Raw genomic sequence first — 23,488 nt, forward strand, 5'->3', positions numbered from 1 at the left:
GCAAAATTAATAACAATTCATCAGAAATAAACCAGTAAATAACTATTCTTTGTTATTTGATTCCTCTATTATTTAGCTGTCTTTCAAATTAGTGGCCATCACAGGAAGCAAACATATGTCTAGATCTCTACAAAATCTGGATGTGTTGTAAAACACTCATTGAATCATCACGCAAATACATTACGTGTGTATAAATCATTAACGAATGATAAAATCAAGGCATGCTTTTATTGGCGGCATTTGGGACATTTTTGTGTTTTACAATTAGTTTGGAGATTAGAAACAACTAAATCTGTTACTAGATTGTATCTATCCTTTTTATGGTTCACTTGGCACCTTAAAACGTAGTATTTTATGAACAAAAATTTTGTACCAATTTACCCAAAACAGTAAACTTTGAACTCAATTTAGAAAAAATCATTAAATATCATGTCTGTGAAAATTTTTTACATAAAAGCTAATGTATTTTTTAGGTGATTTCCGATGAAAAAACTTGCCCGAACTTGCCCGACTGCAAGAACGTCCTATATACATTTTGCGTGTTTTTCGGGAACATTCTATATGAAATCAATGCATATTTTATTTTTTTCAACTAATTTCCTCGATATATGTTTTATTTTAGTATTTTTCATTATTATAACTCGAAAACGGACATTAAATTTGTATAAAAACGTATTTTAATGAAAAAAAATCGATTTTAGGTAGGTAATTTATAAATCGGTCAATATCTCAAGAATAGTAGGCTTTGGAAATTTGACGTCTTCAGCAAACTTTTTCAGCATAAATAGCCGAACAACTTTGCCGAAGAAACCATATCGCTAAAATGCAATTTGGCCAAAATGACTTATAGGACTTTTATGCGAATAACGTAAGAAAAATTGACTACCGCTCAGAATATCGACCATGTCCATAGAAATATTTTCTCTGAAGACACCAAATGAGTATCTCGACATCTCGACGAGCTAGAGGTTTTTTCCATGTATTTTCAGTTCTGCCCCAGTGTGCGGTGGCGAAGAAGGCATTCTTGATGGCGCTCCATTGATCTTCTACGCTTCCACCTGTTGGAATATCCGCAGCACGGGACGAAGAACCTCGCTGCGACGAAGGACTTTTTCACCGCAGCGTCTTCCAGTCGACGTGTGTTGAACCGGCGTCCCATTTTCTCCTCCTGTCGATGGATCCTCGTAATGCGCAGCCGGATCTCGCCGATTGGGAGATGAGATGATAGGCGGACGTAATGTCTTTGCTACGTTTGTTCCGCACATCAAGAAGGCTCCGTCTCCATTTTCGGCTGATGCAGATGTGATCGATTTCATTTTCCGTGACGCCATCACGGTAAACCCATGTCTCTTTGTGCACTGGTCGATGAAGAAAGAGCGATCCCCCAATCATCATGTCATTGTTGCCACAAAACTCTGCAAACAGCTTTCCATTTTCGCTTATTTATCCGAGACCTTGGCGTCCCATGACGTGCTCATAGGCCGAGTTGTCGGAACCAACCTTCGCGTTGAGGTTGCCCATGAGGATCTTGATATCACCTTTCGGAATCTTGTCCACGACAGCATTCAGTTGACTGTAAAAGTTCTCTTTGTCTTACAATTCGGCAGCATCGTTTGGCGCGTAACATTGGGTCACGGTAAGGTTTCGAAACTGTGTTCTAAATCTGGCTACAATTATCCTCTCATTAATAGGTTCCCTCTTCTTCAGCGCAACGTGGGCGAGATCGCTGAGCAGAAAACCAACTCCACCAAGGCATTCACCTAGTAGGCCAGAGTATAGCAGAACTTGACCCGACACCAATCTGTGTTCTGCAAAGTTCGGTCAACGGACTTCGCCCACGTTTTTATTTATTTTTTGGTTTCGGGAAAAGTAGGATGTTGGCCTAAGGTCCCCTATCCAACGTGGTGGGGATGCCACCCTTGGTATAGCTTCCGGTGGAAAAGCATTTCATACTCAGCCGCTGAATGCCAGAACAGACGCTGTTTGAGCGGCACCTCCTTGGTGAACAGACGCTCGAGACGTACCTCCTCAAACTAGCTGAAGTCAGAAGGACAACAGTGCCCAGGCTGCACTACTAGCTGAGCACACAACTCTTAGCTGGCGGTCTTTGTCACCCCTTGACCCGTGGAAGCATGAGGTAGGAACTTGACCAGAGCTATGTCGGACCACAGATAACAGATGTCCTAGAACAAAATTTCACTCAAAATTTGTGTAAAAACCAAATACGTTGCTCACTACTGCCGTCTATATAACGAATTGCTGTAGTAATTGTTATCTAACAAAGATTACCTTGCGTTTTTCATTTGCACTCAAGCGTTATGAACGCGATCGTTGCGCCATCTCCAAATGGTTGTCTGTTGGGTTTCCATATTGAAATGACGGTTGAAAGTGTTTACACACATCTAGAATGCTATAGCATAAGCGTATGTTATCATTGGTTGGATGCTCTTCTTTTCGACTCACCATTAGGTACGCAGCCCGCTGAATGTGAAGCACCGTAAACAAAGGATTTTACTCCAGACAAAAAATACAAAATCAAAACAAATGCCATAGTTCATCTCTAATACGTAACACATGACTTTTATTTTCTCTCCTGATAACAGCACATCGTGTAGTCTACACTTACAATCTTAGCGCTAGGTGCACATTGATTATTTTAATGACGAGTTTCGACTTTCTCTTCGATTCTAGTAAAGCCTTAACTTTAATGATTAGATAAGCCAGCTGGAGACTTTAACGGTCATGGGCTATGAGCCCCACGCTGGAACGTATTTCGTAGATTTAAGCGCTGCTCAATGCGTCAACACCAGGCAAAACTTTGCCTTCCAACAATTCCAAGGACGCACCACCGCCGGTGGAAACATGCGATACCTGAGATTCTGTACCCCACTTGGCGCAGCACGAAGCGGTATCTCCACCGCCAATGATGGATACGGTTCCAGCCTTGGTGGCAGCAACGACGCCATCCATTACAGCTTTGGTACCATTAGCGAAATTGGGGAATTCGAAAACGCCTGGTGGACCGTTCCAGACAATGATCTTGGCGCGGGCAATCGGAGCTGCAAAAGCCTCACGGGACTTTGGTCCAACATCGAGACCCATGTGTCCGGCGGGGATTCCACTTTCTACAGTGGCGGCACCAACAGCAGCATCTTCGGCGAACTTATCGCCTGTTACAAAGTCAACGGGCAAATGCAGCTGCACATTGTTCGCCTTGGCTTTGTCCACCAACTTTTGCACGATCTTCGATCCTTCTTCGTCGAACAGCGATCCTCCGATTTCCATGTTGTTCAATACCTTCAGGAACGTAAATGCCATGCCACCTCCAATGATCATTTCGTTGACCTTGTCCAGCAGGTTCTCGATGAGTTGGATTTTATCGGCTACCTTGGCACCTCCCAGGATGGCCAAGAATGGTCGTGGTGGGTTGTCCAGGGCTTGCGAGAAGTAACGCAGTTCCTTGTTCAACAGCAGACCAGCTGCGCGCTGAGCATATCCCTCGCCCATCATTGAACTGTGCGCACGATGAGCCGTTCCGAATGCATCGTTAACGTACACGTCTCCCAGCTTGGCCAAGCTTTCGCGGAAGGTCTTGACCTTGTCCTTGTCGGCCTTGACCTGAAAGTGAAGAAGACACAAATTAGTTGTTTGTCTGTATTGTAGAGAAATTCTCTGAACACATAGCACAATGGTCAAAATGGCGTATTTAGAGAATTGAATAAAATTACAGATGAACGTTAGTGTCTCGATGAGGTCTACACCGTTAAGCATGTAATTATTTTGGCATAATTGTCTTTTAGAATAATAATCGTTTTGTATAATGATTATTTGGCTTCATTCTTATAAAAAATTTTTTGTCTGCTTTGTCGACATAATGTATTATTTATTTTAGCTAATATGAAAAAAAACTGGTAAAGATTCAGATTCGATCCCTTACGTGAAATATAACAAAAGTTATGCTTCAATTTGACCTGCAGTGAGGGTCCGCAATTGACTTATTTTAATATGCCAAACATTTTAAATTAACGAGAACAAAGTCCTTTCTGCTAATTTTTCAAAATCGTCCATAGTGCCTTGTGCATTGAAGTGACATCACTGCATCCTCACAACATGAAGCCCGACAGTGACGTAATATTATGCAATTGATAGCTTGGCACTATAACAATGAAACCCAAACAATCAAGCTTTACCTATTTATAGAATGCCGACCGATGAACCACCATATTACCCATACCACAAATCATCCATACCTTGTTACCGGATGCGTCAACGCCCTTGCCTTCCTCCTCAACGTAGAATCGGACATTTTCCAGCAGAATCACCGAACCGGGCGCGGGATCCTTGCATGCGGCTTCCACCTCAGCCCCGACACAGTCGTTCAGGAAGGTCACATCACGACCCAACAGCTTCTTCATTTCCTCGGCCACCGGGGCTAGGGTGTATTTGGCATTTTTGTTGCCATCCGGCCGGCCCAAGTGCGAAGCTAGGACAACGGATTTGGCGCCCTTTTCCAGGGCATATTTAATACTGTCCAGAGCGGCAACGATACGCTGATTGCTGGTAATTTTGCCCTCCTTGATGGGAACGTTGAAATCCACACTAGAAAGTGATAACACAATATTATTGATTTTGCTATCACCACAATCAGAAACGCACTTCTAGATTAAACTTACCGCATAAAAACGCGTTTGCCTTTCAAGTCAACATTTTCGATGCTAAGTTTGTTGAGAGCCATTCTGAATTTGCAGGAGAGTTGCACAAATGACCTGAGTTTAATAAGCAATTTCGGAGAGCTCACAGATTAACAGATTCTTCTCCAACGAGTGCTTCTTTGAAAATGATTCCTGCTTGCGGGAAAAAAGTGAATTGAATGTCACATCAAGGGCATATGCGATACGAGGCGGCTCGATGAGATGGTGAGAATGTTGGTTGTGTTGCTAAACCAGTCCGTGATTGTCTTCACAGCCCTGTTCAAAATCACAGTTAGCATTAATATGTAGGATTGAAGCTTCAGTTCTGGCCAGCCCGGAGTTTTGACCATAGTGTGGTATTCAGCCTGTTACGATCTAAATCGGCATAAATTTATTGTTTATTAGTAGATTCTAATGTAATATGATGATTAAAGCTGTAAAAACCATACATTTTGATTAGAAACAAGAAAAAAATCCTTAAAAAACCGATTTAATCCACCTATGGTGAACAGGACCCTTCTTACACTTATTAAAATTATTATTTTATTATTGTTTATTCGTATTTATTTTGTGTGATTAATCAAAAGTTGTATAAAATATTGTGAATATGGCATCTAGTGGATTGGTTTCCAAAATAGCATCATGCACCGAACTACCAGAAATGCCAGCCACCTCCTCCTAGAATATTGTATGCAATGTTTAAAAAATAGCTCACATATTCTGGAATATTGAATCTTTTGTTAACTGCCTGAAGATCTTGAATCGATTGAAAAATGGATAAGAAAATCAGCGAGATATACTTTGTCTAATATCTCTTAATCAGTCGAATAAATTAACTCCGAAGTACTTGGTATTCATGGTTATGGTGTAAAAAGGACAAAAATGATCTATCTACTATTACTACTTATTTTGACTATTACAACCAAAAACCTGTAAGGTTTATTGTCCATTTTCCCACAATATGTAGATTCAAAGCTTTCATCTAACACAGTGGTGCTCATCCTGCGGCCCGCGGGCCGCATGCGGCCCTCCAAGCCTTAAGATGCGGCCCGCGGAATACTTTAAGACGAATCGATATTTTTGAACGATTATTTTAAATAACTTGTTAAATTTATTAAGAAATCCAACAACAACAAAAAAATGCTGATCAATTTTCACAGTGTTTAACACAAATCAAATGATAAATAAACAAAAAGAACAATCCGTTCTGGTAAGATTCAAAATCGCAACTCCGAAATATTTCGGCATTTTAACTAAGTCACGAAGTCGGCTTAAAGTTATTTATAAGTGGTACGAATCAAATGAAAGTTTGTTAAAAATGTAATCTTGAATCATTTAAAAATTAGTTGCAGTTATTAAGCGCAGTCAATGCAACGCTGAGCAAATATTTCACATTTCGCTTTTCCGAAGAACATAAAAACACAAAGCACGAAGTTTTTTACAAAATTTTCATCAAATCTCAACTTGGTTGCCAATATTGTTTAATTTCCACTGTTTGTTTAAACTTCTATTATAAGACTCACATATTTTTCGAAACAAAACTTACGAATCCAATTTGAATTGTCCAAGCGAAACTCCTGAACGAACTGAACGAAAGTATTTCATCAACTTTAGAAGATACTTACGGAAAGAATTTACTAAAATTTTCAAGAAACTCTTGGAAAATTTTTGGAAAAATCCGGAAGCTATTCTAGGAGAAATTCTTGGAAACGATTAATGAGGAATTCCTGAAGTAACTTTAGGGCAGTTCCAAAGGCAAATCTAAGAGGAGTTATTGGAGGTGTTCCAAGAGAATTCTAGAAACAACGAAAAGAAACTTCAAGAAATGTCTCGAAAACCCTCTGGAGCATCTCCACAAGACGTTTCAGAAGAAAATCCAGCAAACCTTTTTGGAGCGATTCAAAAGAAATTCTTGTAACAGCTGCTTGACAAGTTCTTGAAGTGGCTTAAAGGCAAGTCTAGGGGAAACTCATGGGGAAACTTCTAAATTGTTTGTTTGAATTTCAATTTGAAGCTCAAACGTTTTTCTCAACCAAACTTATGAATCTAAATTGAACTCCACGAAGGGCAATAGATTATAAAGTTTGACCCTTACACAAGTTCTGAACAGTGCAGATTTTTATTAAATATGCTTTAGAATTGTTCTTTTTGTTGTTTTTGTGCATCGATGTTTTCTGCGGCCCGCAGGTCGATCCCGAAATACAAATTTGGCCCGCGGTATCCTCCAGCCTGAGCACCACTGATCTAACATATGGGTCATTCTCGCTGAGACCGGCCCACTATTTACACCTTGTCTTCAAAAATGTTTAAGGTGCCGATTTTTTGAAAGCGAGGGCAGCAAGAAAAATGCATTTGGTTACTCAAATTGATGGACCCCCTGTTAGTTAGAGCCACAACAGTTTTTGCAAACCCCTCGATTTTGGTTCACTTAAACCGTTATAACTCGAAAGTTTCTACAGCAACCACCTCAAAACGAATTGTTGTTGAAAAGAGGAAAGATAGAGCTACTATTTACAATAATAAAAAGCTGGGTCGGCCATATTGATTTTGGCCGCCATCTTGGATTTTTATACCAAAACATTTTTTTCACCATGAGGGCAACCACCGATTTTCAAAATTTTTGCATCAATTGAAAGCTGGGACATTTATACATAACATATCAAAAAATTAGAGATGTCTTTTTGTTCTTTCAAAAGTTATCTGCAGTTTTGTAAATTAAGCCACGCTTTCTCCATACATTTTCATGCGCACCGGCAACGACATGCAACAGCATCCTAGTTTACGCCTGCATTTATACACAAAGGCGTGTGCCGCAAAATTTGGCCAAATCGAAGGTTCGTTTCCGTTTTTTACTGTTTCTCAATGATGCGGGCATTGTTTTTATAACTTTTTTAGTGTTTTGAAAAGCTTAAACCTTCAGCTTTCCATTAGTGGGTTCAGAGTTCAAATTCGTGTTCGTAAACAATGCGAAATAACGCTGCATTTATGTAAACGGCTGGCACCGGGCCCAGTGCCCAAAAGTGGCATGATTTACAAAAAGGCAGATAACTTTTGAAAGAAGAAGAAGACATCTCTAATTTTTTGATATGTTATGTATAAATGTCCCAGCTTTCAATTGATGCAAAAATTTTGAAAATCGATGGTTGCCCTCATAGTGAAAAGAATGTTTAGGTATATAAATCCAAGATGGCGATTAAAATCAATATGGCCGACCCAACTTTTTATTATTGTAAATAGTAGCTCTATCTTTCCTCTTTTCAACAACAATTCGTTTTGAGGTGGTTGTTGGAGAAACTTTCGAGTTATAACGGTTTAAGTGAGCCACCATTTGACCAAAATCGAGGGGTCTGCAAAAATTGTTGTGGGTCTAACTAACGGGGGGTCCATCAATTTGAGTAATCAAATGCGTTTTTCTTACTTTTTAGGTGAGGGCTTTCAGAAAATTGGCAATTTAAACATTTTTGAAGACAAGGTGTAAATAGTGGGCCGGTCTCAGCGAGAATTACCCATATTGTTAGTTTTCATAGAACTTCTGTCTATTTGTAATTTGTTATTGAAAATTTTATTGAAACAACAATACACTTCAGATGAGGTCAGCATTATTTATTTAAAAATAATTTCCCTTAGACTGATCAAAAGCTCATACAAGATAATAAGCGAATATAATAACAAAAAAATGAATTTTTTGAAATACTCTTCGAAAGATATCTCAGTAACCAAATGTCCAGTCGAAATAAAATTTCAAGTCCTTTTTATCCTTGGTCCTAAGCAGGGTTGTGCAGTTTCAGGATGGTTAATGTCGAACGACACTCGCTTTAACCATCACTTCATACGACAAACGCAGTCCATCAAAGCATAATCGATTCACGTAAAAGCCTCTCAAGCCAACCCTCGTTCAATGCAGAGTCAACCACATCCAGCAGCAGCGATCGTCTCTTGTTTTCGAACCACACGATGAAACACCGAAGCGAGTTTTTGTTCTACGCCTTGTATTCTATTCATAGGGCGTGCTATGTTTGTGTTTGCTACGCCGTGCAATACTACTAAACAAATTGACCTTCATCCTGGCCCTTTCAGGTGAGAGTCATCCAGCAGTGAGTGACATAGCTCTGCGTCGGAACGACGGTTAACCCCACGTCTCCACTAGTCTGAAATGTCTTGCCATTTTGCTGCCAGAAAGAGAAAACGTAACAGAAATGATCAACACCGCTGCTTTCCATGCAAACAGCGAGAGAACATTTCTGTCATGACACATCTGTCCAGCAAAATGGCAAGACATTTCTGTCTAGTGGAGACGTCGGGTAACAAGAGTTCGGCTGCTCAGGAGATTTGTAGAGAAAGAGCGTAGCGGCGGCAGCCACCGTATCAATGCGTTCGTCTCGAATGTGTTCGTTAGCAACATAGAGACGGTCGGCTGTAGCGTTGATGGAGGAAGAAGGGCAATGTGGATGTTGCCGCTTTTTTGTGTTATGATGGTGATAATGCACAAGACTGGTCCTAAGACAACCCAAATCGGTTGACAGCCGGCAGAGATATTTATTATGATAAATACACTTGGTCAAAAATCTCTCTAAAAGTTAACCTGTATTAGTCTATGGTATTACAGTAGACGTTCGGTCGGTGCAAACGGTTTAACTGCAATGCTATTTAATTGCAAGTTCGGTAAGTGCAACAAATTTGCAGCTATCGCACCGCTATCCGTCAAAAAGTTAGCCCAAATGAACAGTCGAATGAATTTTGCGTTCATTTAACGTCAATTGATAGGTCGATGAGGTCTATCTGACGTTGCAGTTATCGAATTTTGTTCGCTAAGTGAAATGTAAACATGTTGCAGTTATCGAACGTCTACTGTACTCTTGACTGTACACCCAAGTATTATTTGAAAGATATCTCGGTAACCAAACATCCAATCCTAATAAAATTGTATGCACAATATCACCGACTTCGGTAATATTTTACCGAAATCTCAACCGTTAAGTCTTTTACCGAAAAAAAATCGGCGACGTTTACGGAACTTCGGTAAAATTTGACATATAATTGATAAGATTTTACAGAAATTTGGTATTTTTTACAGAATGTCGGTAAAAAAACCATTACTGAACGCTCAGCAGTTGAGGTTCCGGTAAAAATTACCGAACGCGGCTAGCTGTGTAGGGTTCTACTAGAATGTTGTAGCTTTCATCTGGTGCCAGGAGAACCAAAATCGGTTGACAGACGGCTGAGATATTTAATATGATACACTGTTAAAAATCTCAAAAAGTTTAGTTGTATAACTCCTAAGTAGTCTTCGAAAGATATCTCAGTAACCAAATGTCCAATCGAAATAAAATTTTAGAGCGTTCTACTAGGATATTGTAGCTTTCATTTGCTGCCAAGAGAACTCAAACCGGTTGACAGACGGCTAAGGTTCGGATTGGTGAGAATCTATGTAGCAGTGGAGTTACTCAACAGCAGCTCAAAGCTAAAATATATTTAGGTTTTAGTAATAAATTCTATAGGAAATAACAAATTTAATTTTCTTACATGGTCTTCTACCGTTCCATGCAGTCTTCTCATTTGCCTTCAATGGCGAGCCCCAATTAAGCCCCGAATGCTATAATTATAATTGTTGATTGTAATATTTCATTTATAAGTTCTTATAATTTAACCGTGATTTTTACCTCTTGACAACGGAATCGGACAACGGTTATCCGTTCGACCGGTTCTGGGTAGCAAATTGAGGAAGTATCTCCTAACCTTTTATAGCCTAAGAAATCAAATTCATTTTAATCGCTGAAAATCAAAAACCCTAGCATCATACCCAAACGTCTATCGGTTATTTCACGCACTAAACTCTCGAACTACCATAACGTCACGCGGCGCGGCGCGGTGCGATGCGGCATTTGACAGGTCGCGCGTCGACGCGCGGCAGAACTCCGTTCATTAGAATACAGGGAAAACAATCATAACATGCCAGAGTGCGCGCGGAACGATGCGAAGCGGAAAGCGTTCAGCCGCGCGACGCACGACAAAACAGTGCATGCACTGTTTTTGGCTGCGGCCAGAGTGGACGCGTCACGCGGCGCGACGCGGTGCGGCGCGTTTTTGACGCGGTTTCCAACGCGGCTTGATAGCCAGAGTGAACGCGGTGCAACGCGTCTGTTCGTAAAGTAAACTGAAAAGTTTTCACAATTTCCGTCACCTTTGCACATGAGTACATGTTATCTGATGAAAAATTTCCAAGAGATATGTGATTATTGTGCTCAACCTAAAATTAAAAATAAATCATTTATCTAAATTTACCCTCAAATGCTATTTACTTCAGATGATTCAGAAGAGATATACATTTGGGACAATGGTGATTCCCTAACCTCAAATCTACCCGTCCTACAGGTACAAATTTTGAAATTTTATGAACAAGTGAGCTTGTAGTCAGAGTTACCACAGGGTTGTATACGTAAAAAATGGCGCCCCTTGATTTATTTTTAAACAGCAAGGCAATGGAACATGTTTGTTAACTCAAAAATAGTGTATTTTTATTTTGAAACTATTTTTTAAGCTTACACCCTAGTAGAATACTTTGAGATAGTAAAATAAACGAGAGGGTATCAACCCTTTTTGTGCATGAAACATGGGTAGTGCTAATGTGAAAGCTCTGCTTGTAATGGGTGTAGAATGACAGAGATTTCGATTATTTCCGTTAAGTCTTTAGTCATAAATTTGAAGAAATTACTGATTTTGTTTCGCATAATAGGTGAAAAGTGAGGTTACGAGACGCCACCGTATAATAAACATGTGGTATTATTCATGTTAATATTTTTTATATTCACATTTGAATACATTTGAAAAACAATTTCGTAAAATTAACGTCATGGTTTGGTAAAAACGGACGAAATCCACACAAAAATACAAAATTCTCCGCGCGAACCGCGTGACTTCCGCATCAAAAACAGTGCATGCACTGTTTTGTCGTGCGTCGCGCGGCTAAACGCTTTCCGCTTCGCATCGTTCCGCGCGCACTCTGGCATGTTATGATTGTTTTCCTTGTATTCCAATGAACGGAGTTCTGCCGCGCGTCGACGCGCGACCTGTCAAATGCCGCATTGCACCGCGTCGCGCCGCGTGACGCGTCCACTCTGGCCGGCACCTTTGATGCGGAAGTCACGCGGTTCGCGCGGAGAATTTTGTATTTTTGTGTGAATTTCGTCCGTTTTTATCAAATCATGGCGCTAATTTCACGAAATTGTTTTTCAAATGCATTCAAATGTGAATGTAAAAAAATTAACATGAATAATACCACATGTTTATTATCCGGTGGCGTCTCGTAACCTCACTTTTCACCTATTCTGCGAATCAAAATCAGTATTTCCTTCAAATTTATGACTAAAGAATTAACGGAAAAAATCAAAATCTCTGTCATTCTACATCCATTACAAGCAGAGCTTTCACATTACCCTTATCCATGTTTCATGCACAAAAACGTTTGGCACCCTCTCGTTTATTTTACTTTCTCAAAGTATTCTACTAGGGCTGTAAGCTTAAAAAAAGTTTCAAAATAAAAATATACTATTTTTGAGTTAACAAACTTGTTCCATTGCATTGCTGTTTAAAAATAAACGAAGGGGTGCCATTTTTTTACGTATACAACCCTGTGGTAGCTCTGACTACAAGCTCACTTGTTCACAAAATTTCAAAATTTGTACCTGCAAGACGGGTAGATTTGAGGCTAGGGAATCACCATTGTCCCAAATGTATACCTCTTCTGAATCATCTGAAATAAATAGCAGTTGAAGGTAAATGTAGATAAATGGTTCATTTTTAATATTAGGTTGAGCACAATAATCACATATCTCCTGAAAATTTTTCATCAGATAACTCTAGACAACTGTTGAAATGTTATGGCTTTTAAACCGATAGAGAGGAGACAGCTCGCTTTGATTGTGTGCTACTGGTTGTCAAGGCAAACCTGTCACAAACTATCTCTGCAACCCGAGTTGGAAATTATACATTGATGGTGTGAAGTGATCCAATATACAAAATTTTTTATCAAAACTTCTCACCGTGTGTTGTAATTTGAAAGATAAAATAATTATGGTGAGTTTAATAAAATAATTAATAAATAAAATAGTTATGGTCAGTATTCATGTGCAAAGGTGGCGGAAATTATGAAAACCTTTAAGATTGCTTTACGAATAGACGCGTTGCACCGCGTTCACTGTGGCTATCAAGCCGCGTTGGAAGCCGCGTCAAAAACGCGCCGCACCGCGTCGCGTCGCGCGACGCGTCCACTCTGGCCGCAGCCTCATCCATGATTTGAGCTCCATAGTCAGTGTTGCCATAACAGCTAAGATATTTATTATGATACACTTGGTCAAAAATCTGTCAAAAAGCTAACCTGTGTTACTTCCAAGTACTCTTCGAAAGATATCTCGGTAACGGAATGTCCGATCGTAATAGAATTCAATAGGGCTCTACTAGAATGTTTTAGCTTTCATTTGGAGCTACAGTGCCGATTCGTTCGTTGGGGGCTCGTTAGATGGGCTGTCTCAGTGGTTGAATGTTCACTGGTTGGGGCAAAACCCAACTAAAAAGCACTGTCAATGTCAAAATCGATGTCAAAACGAGTTTGACGTCTGACCGCCGTCGCATCGCAGCTCCTATATACAGAATGTTTGTGCAAGTATGTGAGTGTTTCGTGACATATTTCTTGTCACTTGCGTGTGTCTTGAGCATTCTGATCAGTTGTCAGTTGACCCAACGAACGAACACGGTTCGCTAATCGGGGCGCAATCGTGACCCAACCAGCGAATCCAGGCTGTATCAGAATCCAAATCGTATGACAGACGGCTGAGAAACGTGCGTGATTTTTGTTTTTATAACATACGGTTTTCAGCCAATAAATTTTCCACATGCCTTAGGCGCTGTCTATAAACTACGTAGATTTTTTTTGGGCCATCTCAGACGGGGGGGTCTGAGATGGCCCAAAAAAAATCTACGTAGTTTATAGACAGCGCCTAAGGCATGTGGAAAATTTATTGGCTGAAAACCGTATGTTATAAAAACAAAAATCCTCCCCCCTCGTAGACTTTTGTCCATACAAAATTTTCGAAATTTGTATGGAGCGTAGACTTTGGGCAGACTATCCCTCCCCCCCCCTAAGAGTCTACGTAGTTTATGGACAGGCCCTTATATCACTTTGCGGTCTTCGGAGGGTTGGTTCCTCGTAGGATTTCCAAAAGAAATCAGTCATTGATTTATTTTTAGGGGTTAAGGGGCAACCTGTGGCAATTTTTGTTTGAAAACGTGATTTTCCCCATCACTCAGGAAAATTGCCTCATACTTAATGGCAAATATCCATGTGCCAAACCACATCCAAAGTATATGCAACCAATACCCGATTACGCAGGCAAATTAGCGCATGAATAGTATGTGCTCTAAATTGTATGAGTCGCTGCTGTATGGTGCCTCATCAAAAGTATGAGTCGCACTAATGAAAAACATTTTTTAACCCCATTGCAAAAATCCATGTCCCGGACACATAGAAGAAATGAAGATTTTTTTCCCCAGTGATAGTAAATCGTATGAAAATTTAAAATGGCTGGCGTTAAAATATAATTTCACCGATCGAGCTGAAATTTTTCACAGTTGATATGGGGCCAAAATGGAACTCAAAAAGTGTACAGTAGTAAAATGTCTTTTTGTGTCCCACGCTAGTGGATGGTTATCGAGCAGTGCTTGCAAAATGAAGCGTTTCCCCTGAACGAAGCAAAATTTCCTCTTTGACCGACGCTTTTCAACCCAGAGCAGTACAGTCGGAACCCGCTCGTTGAGCCACAACCTCCACCCAACCAACGAATTCGATTCGCTAGTTGGGTGAAGTGACAGCAACACAAGGAGCGAGCGCATTGTTTTTTTAAATCATGTTTAGGTTGGAAGTTAAAAGTAAAATTTTTCAATTTGTTTTACATTTAGAGCAAAACTGATACGTTTTGCAAGATGGCCAATGCGAGAAATAATTATTTTCACCCATTTTTAGCCGGTGAAGTGAAAATATAGATATTTATGAAACCACCCGGACCAAAATGCAAGCACAAAACGCTTTCAATGATCGACAAAATAAAGATTGCCGATGTTTTGCATTTGTTTCAAAGTCATTGTACATCTTGTTTTTTTTTTTAAAGAAATATGAAATAGAAATTCTTCTCGATTATCAATAAAGTTTAAGAAACCAAAAACTCATTGAATTATGACATCCAGGTGCTTTTTAGTTGGCTGACAGCTCAACTAACGGAGCCCCAACTAAAAAGCCACCCACCTATTAAGCCCCCAACCAGCGGGTCATGACTGTAGCTGTATACCTTCATTGGCTAACATGCTCCAGAAACAAGTGGGAGCATGAGCAATCTAATTTATTACTGAGAGATTCAAACGCTGCACGCAGAGAAAATTCATCTTATTGAATCAAAAAATATATTTTTGAAGCTCAGACTTATTTTTGAATTTTATAATTTTATTTTGTTCATTCAACTATAAAATTTGTTGTTTTCAATACAACAGCTGAACGAGACAAAAATTGTAAATTTAAAAAAAAAATTTTTTGTTTGAAATACTTTTTTTTATTTTTGATTCTAAAAAAATATTATGAATCCAAAAAATGTTCACGTCTAAATAGCAGGCAGCTGACACACTATTGTATGCGAAAAAGATTGCAACTTTGTAAGTGCCATCTGCCAAATTTTGAGCGTTGTTCAACACCTCCAACCATAGAGGAAAATCACGATGACCGATAATTTATGATCATGTTTTGGCAATATCGGAAAGCGTCAAGCGTCCATAACGTAGAAAGTGATTCACATTTATTGATAAATTTTCAATAGCAGTTGTGGCTATAATGAACAACGCGCAATAATTCATCAGCATTCCAAAAGTGTGTTCTCGATTCATGCTTGGAATCATTGTTGTTTTGCCAAAACATTAAAAAAATTGTAAATTCAACAAAATTTTTCTTTGTAGATGTTGACAGACTTTTTTAAAAACAACAATTTTGATTTTTAAACCAAAAAATATTTATTTTTGAAATCAAAAAATTAAATTATTAGTCGGATAGGCGAATTCCGGCGCACTTTTTCTTCGAAGAGAAGAAAATTTTCTTGCTGGTGGGCAATGGAAGAAAATTTCTTCTCTTCGAAGAAACTGTGCGCCGGAATTCGGCCAGGGGAACGATAATTATTTTTGTTGTTTTTACACTGGATTTTTTTGAGTTTAAAAAAGATTCAACGTGATTTTCCTCTATGGTTGGAGGTGCCAACAACGCTCAAAATTTGGCAGATGGCACTTACAAAGTTGCAATCTTTTTCGCATACACTAGTGTGTCAGCTGCCTACCATTTAGACGTGAAAATTTTTTGGATTTACAATATTTTTTTAGAATCAAAAATAGAAAAGTATTTCAAACAAAAAAAAAATCAAATTGAAAATTTTTCTCTCGTTTAGCTGTCGTATTGAAAACAACAAATTTTATAGTTGAATGAACAAAATAAAATTGTAGAATTCAAAAATAAGTCTGTTTACAAAAATGAGCTTCAAAAATATATTTGTTTTGATTCAATAAGATGAAATTTCTCTGCGTGATTTTATATCAGCATGGGTTTTAGATGGGACCAGCAAATTACGTTTCGACCACTGCACTGCCCATAATCGCATAAGAGTAACATTTGACAAAAGTAGGCATTGGAGAAAATGGAGCCCAAAGATTCAACTTTTAATAGTATGAAAATATACCTCAATTTTATAAATTTCGTAATCAATCATTTAACAATAAAATTTTCTACAGCATACCTCGTATGCCAGACGAATTGTCAGAAAATAAATCGGACCTGATTATGATTAATGACACGCTTTAAAGCCAATCTATTTTTCCAGTGTGACTGTTATGCGATTGCGTGTACAACATTTCAAGTCAATTGGTTCAATATTTATTGAGTTATAGTAGAAAACAGACGAATATAGAAGCCACCGCCCAAGTGGCGCGATTCCCTAGTCGAAAAAACTTGTGATTTGATGGTGATCTCCGATATTAACTCAATGCCAGTAAAATTTGCAAATGTTACAATTATGCAGTTATGGGTAGTGCAGGATACAATTCAAATCATAATTTATTTTCCTGGCAATATCGGTCATGTTTAACTCAAACTTTTTATCAGTGGTGAAGAAGGGGGGGAGGGGTGCAGAACGTTTACTTTGCCATTACAGTCCCGATGCGATGGTTCACTGTGAAGAATTTTCACGTCCGATTTACGTGAAAAGATAGGTGATTTTCGTCCACCATTTTTTTCACGTAGCCTTGGCCTGAATTTTAGGTAGCTGGATAAATTTCATTTTCGCTATCGACGTGATGAATCAGGTGAATTTGACATGCATTTTACGTATTGTTTGCGTGAAATGTGCGTGAGTGCTACTGGAATCTCCGGTAACTTTTACGTGAAAACATCATTAGTTCTACATGAATTTCAAGTAATCTTGTCATGGTTTTTGAATTGAAATAAATTAGACGCACCAGCTTGTAGCGTATTTGAAGTGGTAAGAGATTTTAACTCCTTATAAAATGCAATGAAGAAAGCATAGATTTTATTCTACCATAAAAAAATCATTGATTTTATAAGGGCATAAAAACTTTTGCCTCCTCAAATATACACTCTGAAAAATTTTCACGTCCGATTTACGTGAAAAGATAGGTAATTTTCGTCCACCACATTTTTCACGTAACTTTTACGTGAAAACATGATAATTTCTACATGAATTCCACGTAATTAACACCGCTAGCCATCATGGTTTCCCATAGTGGAAATCATCATTGTTACAGGTCGCAAGCCCTGGTAAAGTGTGGAACGTTTTGATGGCTGTGATCCCTGACCATCATGTAATCAAAATCCCAGGGATACTCAAGTGACCATACTATTGGGTTGTGAAGGTTGCGTGTGTGGAGTGCATATATTGACAAACATTGCTATGGATCGCTAGGGCTGAGTAGGAGCGGGGAATGCATCTACGATTGCTTAATTGCGATTATACCTACTGGTATACTGCCCCTATTCGCATAACAGTCCCATGTTTGCTGGGTTTCCTATTCACATGGGACTGTTGTGCCAATGGGGGCAGTATAGTCGTGGTTCAACAGTGGTGGCGCCGCTTTTCGCTTGTGTTCGGCCTAGGTGGTTTGTTTAGGCGGTGCGGGTAGGTCTGCATGTACTTCGTACGCGCAGTGCGTACGGCTTCAGCATTGTGGTTACTTGGGTAGTGTAGGATAATTGGGTTTGGGACTGAGGGGGTCGTCATTGATTCTGCCGACACCATTGAGTGCTTATTGTTGGCGGTTGTGTTGGTGACGATTTCTTCAGCTTTATAATCTCATTTATACCACGCACAAACTTTGGGAAGAGGGACTGCTTTGTAATGCAAGAGAGGGATTTAAACTCTGCGTTACGGGTTGGGTGAGGTCATGCAGATAGAAGCAACCCAGGTGACCGTGCGGCTCGGGTCGTGATGGATGCATGAGTGCAGTGTGTGTGGGGTGCGCTACCCTGTGGGTGCAGTTGAATACGGGTTGGAGTGGAAAGAGACCCTTCTCTACCCTAGATCGGTTTCGGTTGTACGGGCGGGGTAGTGTTTGTTTTATTTGTGACGTGTTGTGCGTGATTTGCGGCCCGAGCTGCGTGGTTACTTGGGAAGTATTGTACTCTGCAATCTAGATTTTGGGTTTTAAGGTGAAGCTATGGCTGGGCTGTGCCTCGGATTCGTTGGGCGCAGGTCGGGAGAGCTGGTGGCGGTTTGTGCTGGAGGGTTTGCACGATTGGTTATTCACTGGTGGTGGCCAGTCGATCGACTGTTCGCGCAGCCTGTCATTTGGTTCTTGGGGTTTGTGCTCTCGAGGTTCGGGGCGTTGCTTCATTGTATCTTCGCTTTAATACTAATATTCCTTGTTTGATTAACTGACTTATGTACAGGCGCTTAACTCATTCTATTTCATAGATTGCCAGATTTAAGGGTAATGGTTCAATAGGGTGTTAGAAAGCAGAGTGGATTAGAACGAGTTGGCGCCTACAATACACCAACACTAACACACTTACACCAACACTTACACGCACACATGCACCTACAACTAGCTGTAAAAGACCAGTGGGCGGAACAATAGTGCCTACCCAACAGTTGTAGGTGGGGTGTTTGACTTAGCTACATGACTTGGTCCGGCAAGCCCATAAACATCAATTGGTAGACGTATTGCCTAGTGAAAAGACAACGCAGATGGGCGAAAGCCAGGGGATGCGTTGATAATAGCAGAATAGAATGAATTCCACGTAATTCATCCATGATTTTTTAATAAAAATTAAGCAGCCGCACCAGCTTGCAACGTATTTGAAGAGGCAAGAGATTTTAAATCCTACCAAAATGCAATGAAAAATTTGTATGCTTTTATACTATCGCTAAATAAATATACCGTTCCATTTTGTAGGAATTTCAAAACTCTTGATTCCTCAAATACGCTACAAGATGGTGCCAATATGTAACAAAGAGAAATCTCTAGTTTTTTTTTTTTATTTGGAGTAAAATCTCGGGTTTTTGACGCAACATCTGAAGTCCAGCTCAAGGTCCAGCCGTTTCGAACTCTCGTTGAACTGAACCTCCGTCACCGTCATACACCTATTCCAGCTCCTGAAATTAATGAAAATAGAAAAACACACAGCTCCTTATAATTAATAACAATCAATTGCCCTAAACAATTAAATTACCTCAATACTTGCAGCAACTTGCACAGAAACTCCCTATCAGCATGCAGCTCTTTCGCCAACCTACTTCTCGACGCCATATTGAACTGTTTTTTCACACCTGAAAATCACGTAACTTTCGTTTCGCGGAAACTTCCAAGTCGGAAGAACACCAACACAAACGCAATGAAACAATTTACGTGAAAGTAAGGTGGGTTTAACCAAACAAGGCGGTACATACGACGTATTTTTAACCTTATCCTTCGTAAGATTGGATAAAAATCTAAACAAATCCAAGGATTTTAAGCAACATCCTCGTAGTCCAGCTGTTCCCAACACTCACTGAATTGGTCCGTCGCCGTCAGTGGACTATTGATATCCAGCTTCTGAAATCAATAGTGCCATTTACACTTATCAATAAATTGATTCAACCAAGAGGTTCAATCCTTCCTTCAACTTCATCAAGAAACACAAATTGATAGAAATATTGCTAAATGTATTGCTTGCATTTTTATTGCGAAGAAGATGGATGATAATGTTGAATCTTGATATAAATACTGACCAACCTGCAAAAGCGAGATTGAGGTTGGTGTTTATATCTTCAATAATTTCCCCTCCGAAAGATTGATCCAACCACCGCTATCATCCAGTTTGACCAAACCATCAAGATCATCCAAATCCGTCAAACTTTCCCCTTGAGTTGTTTTATTCGATCAATCCAGCAGGGTAAAAGAGTCAGCAGATTGAGCGAAGACCATTCCATCAGTGAGGAAGAGATAGCAATTCACCAACATTCAGCGCGTGGTTCACGGCGTTCATGGTGGCCAGCTCAATTGAATTTTATGGAATGCTTTGAAAGCAAATTTTTAGAAATAAAGTGTCACGTTTTTGCATTGTAAATAAAATAAAGACTTGATCATTAGAAAAGTGCAAATTTCTATATTTCACTTGCTTATTCAATTCCATTAATGATTATGAAAAAAAATAATGTTTTGATAATTCTGGTTATTTACCACGCCATATTCGATTTTTTGTAAGCATTCATAAACTCTTATTTATTGAACCCAATCTCTCGGATGAGTATGATGAATTGGTAAATAGTGGATCTATTTATTAATTCATCATGCTATTTTTCCTAATGTCTTGAGAAGGTTAATGTTTTTTTTAATTTCTAACACAAGTTATGAACTTCTACCGGTGAACCAAAATATTTCATACAAAATGGAGCTTAAACAATAAGTATGAACAGTTAGGTTCGAACTTCAACGTGTAAATTTGGAAATCACTCTAAGGGGCTTTTCCCTCTTACAAAATTTAAAGTTAACCGTAGTGTGGCCAGCAAAAAACACCCGTAGAAGGCCGGCAGGGTACCCGGGTACCCACGAAATGGAAATGATTATATCTCAGCGATTTTTCCACCGATTTTAAAAGTTTTTGCCTCATTCAACTCAGAAACTCATTATCTATCGAGATCGTATTTGGTTGGACCGGTCCGATCACCATGGGTACCGGAAAATCCGGATTTACGGATCCATGTTTTTATACAATACAATATACGGGATTTTCGGTAGGTTAGTAGCAATTTCGGTACCAAGCATCATAAAATTGCTTTGGCATATTGTATCTGACTGGCCTGGAATCATAAAACGTGTTGACTTTGAAACTGTGATTTCGGAACACGCTTCTCGTGGGGCCATGGTTGACCATAAACATCCTAGTCTTAACAATGTGGGTTTCAATATGGTATATGGACATGCTCCCAAAAATATGGATTTTCCGAAAACCACGGTGATTAGATCGGTCTAACCAAATATTTTCCCGATAGATGATGAGTTTCTGAGTTGAATGAGCTAAAAATTTCCAAAATCTATGCAAAATTGACGGAGATATGATCATTTCAATTTCGTGGGTACCCGGGTACCCTGCCGGCCTTCCACGTAATAAAAAAATGCAGGAGCCCCTCCCCCTGCCCCTGCTTACTTTAAAATTCGGTCAACGCCATTAATAGATGTATATTCACGAGTTCTAAGATCAAACAGAGTTCCAACATCCTAGTTTCAACAACCATTGAAATGTCGAGATTTGAAATTGAAAAAGGTACCCGGGTACCCTGCCGGCCACATAAGTGTTAAAAATAAATAAATAATTAAATAATAGTTGGGTTCGAACAAGTTTTGGTTTTTGCTAATGTCATAGTCATAGTAAATATGTAAAGCAGTAGAGGTTTGGAAAACAAAGGCTGATATGAGGTTATTGCCATATTGATTTGGTTGTTTCGGCTATAATTGAAAATGTTTGCTTTATCCGTTATTAACAGGTTTATCTATAGCTACATTGATTACTGAACGATGATTAAATTATATGCCTTGAGAGTGACTTTGAGTATTATTGGCAGTGTTTCTCTCTTTGCCATAAGAGTTTTTTGTCGTCCAAATAGCTTGAAACTTAGTTGTAAACAGTTTGATTGGCAAAAATGTGACGCCAACTTTCAGTTTATCAGACTTTAGATAACACCCCATGACGAAGAGAACAAAGCTGTCGAAAATATACTGAGTTTTGTAGCATTTTATACTAAAGGCACTAGAAAATCGCATATGCGTTAGTGGAAATTAAAGATGTGATATAAAACATGATGAACCAATGTTAAATATTAAACATTATTCCTAAATAATCTAATGAAAATTTACGATGCGCAACATGTGCTTGAAAATGTTTATTTGGCAGCGCTTTCTTGTTTCCTTTATTCCACCATTCCATCAAGTATTTCTTTCTCAAGAATTATTGATGAAATCACGAGGATCAAACCAAGTATCAATCCAATATCTTTCACGAGAGATAGATCAAGCCGAGGCTCGAGCAGAGAGAAAATCTCCCGGCAGTATGAGAGAAGTTAATGCATAAAGAGAAAAAAAACAAGTGTCCGTGCATGCTTATCATACGTGCACAGCTAGCAAAGCAAAGCCTTTTATGGAATCAATGCGTCGTCGGTGGGTGTGCGGTTGATTTTCAGTCCTACCGATCCCAATGCCCAATGTATACAATGCATTTCTGCCACATTTTTATTTATGTTTTTAATGAATTTTCTATTCACATTAATTCTTCTAAGCTTTACCATTTTTACATATGTAATCAAACATTTTACATATTTTTTTATTACGAAAAGTTTTTGGACAGCCCATGGGATGGGACTCGAAACACCATCAGTGCCGTCTTGCCGACCTTTATATTTCGACATTACACAAAATTACTACAGAAGGGTGTTCTTTGTCAGAAGGGGGTATTTCTAATTTATAGGCAACGCAGCTAAGCATGTTACCGCCCTAATGTGCAAATTATTAATTAACTGGTGTTAGAAACCGCCAGTGCACCAGTAATTTTTAGCAAAGTTCGGTGGGACACCAACCGAGTTACAGTCCGGATTCGCTGGTTGGGTCACGACTGCGCCCCGATTAGCGAATCGTGTTCGTTCGTTGGGGCAACTGACAACTGATCAAAATGCTCTAGACACACGCAAGTGACGAGAAATACGTCACGGAACACTCACATACTTGCGTAAACGTTCTGTATACAGGAGCTGTGATGCGACGGCGGTCAGACGTCAAACTCGTTTTGACATCTATTTTGACATTGACAGTGCTTTTTAGTTGGGTTTTGCCCCAACCAGTGAACATTCAACCATCGAGACAGCCCATCTAACGAGCTCTCAACGAACGAATCGTCACTGTATAAGATTACACAAAAAATGTTGTGAACTGTTTATTGCTGACTGCACGCCAAGTTGGACTGACACAATAGTGTGCACACACCTTCAAAGTGTGATTGCAGCGCAGGGATACGTCGGATCGAATTGAGGTCTTCGGTGCACTTATTCCTTGTAAATGGAGGAATAAGTGCACCGAAGACGTCGAGACGATCCGAGGCAAATGTGCACTTTTATCACACTTTTTAGGCGTACCAAAAAAAGTGTGATAGTCCAATTTGAGATGTAGTCTGCAATATTATCACTAATGCATTGTAATCGTTGGGTTCATTACATTTAGCTCTGCATAAACTTATA

General features: G+C 39.4%; 1 protein-coding gene across 1 annotated transcript; it reads right to left on the bottom strand.

Annotated features, from left to right (window-relative positions):
* Positions 1-2,553: 2,553 nt before the first annotated feature.
* Positions 2,554-4,850, bottom strand: LOC109415040 (phosphoglycerate kinase). The gene is made up of 3 exons (XM_019688891.4): positions 4,674-4,850; positions 4,251-4,599; positions 2,554-3,618 (listed from the first exon to the last, which is right to left on the bottom strand). The coding sequence occupies exons 1-3, from the start codon at positions 4,733-4,735 to the stop codon at positions 2,782-2,784; spliced, it is 1,248 nt and encodes a 415-aa protein (XP_019544436.3). The 5' UTR covers positions 4,736-4,850; the 3' UTR covers positions 2,554-2,781.
* Positions 4,851-23,488: the final 18,638 nt, after the last annotated feature.

Source organism: Aedes albopictus, chromosome 2 (genome assembly GCF_035046485.1).
Source record: "Aedes albopictus strain Foshan chromosome 2, AalbF5, whole genome shotgun sequence".
NCBI classification, from domain to species: Eukaryota; Metazoa; Arthropoda; class Insecta; order Diptera; family Culicidae; genus Aedes; species Aedes albopictus.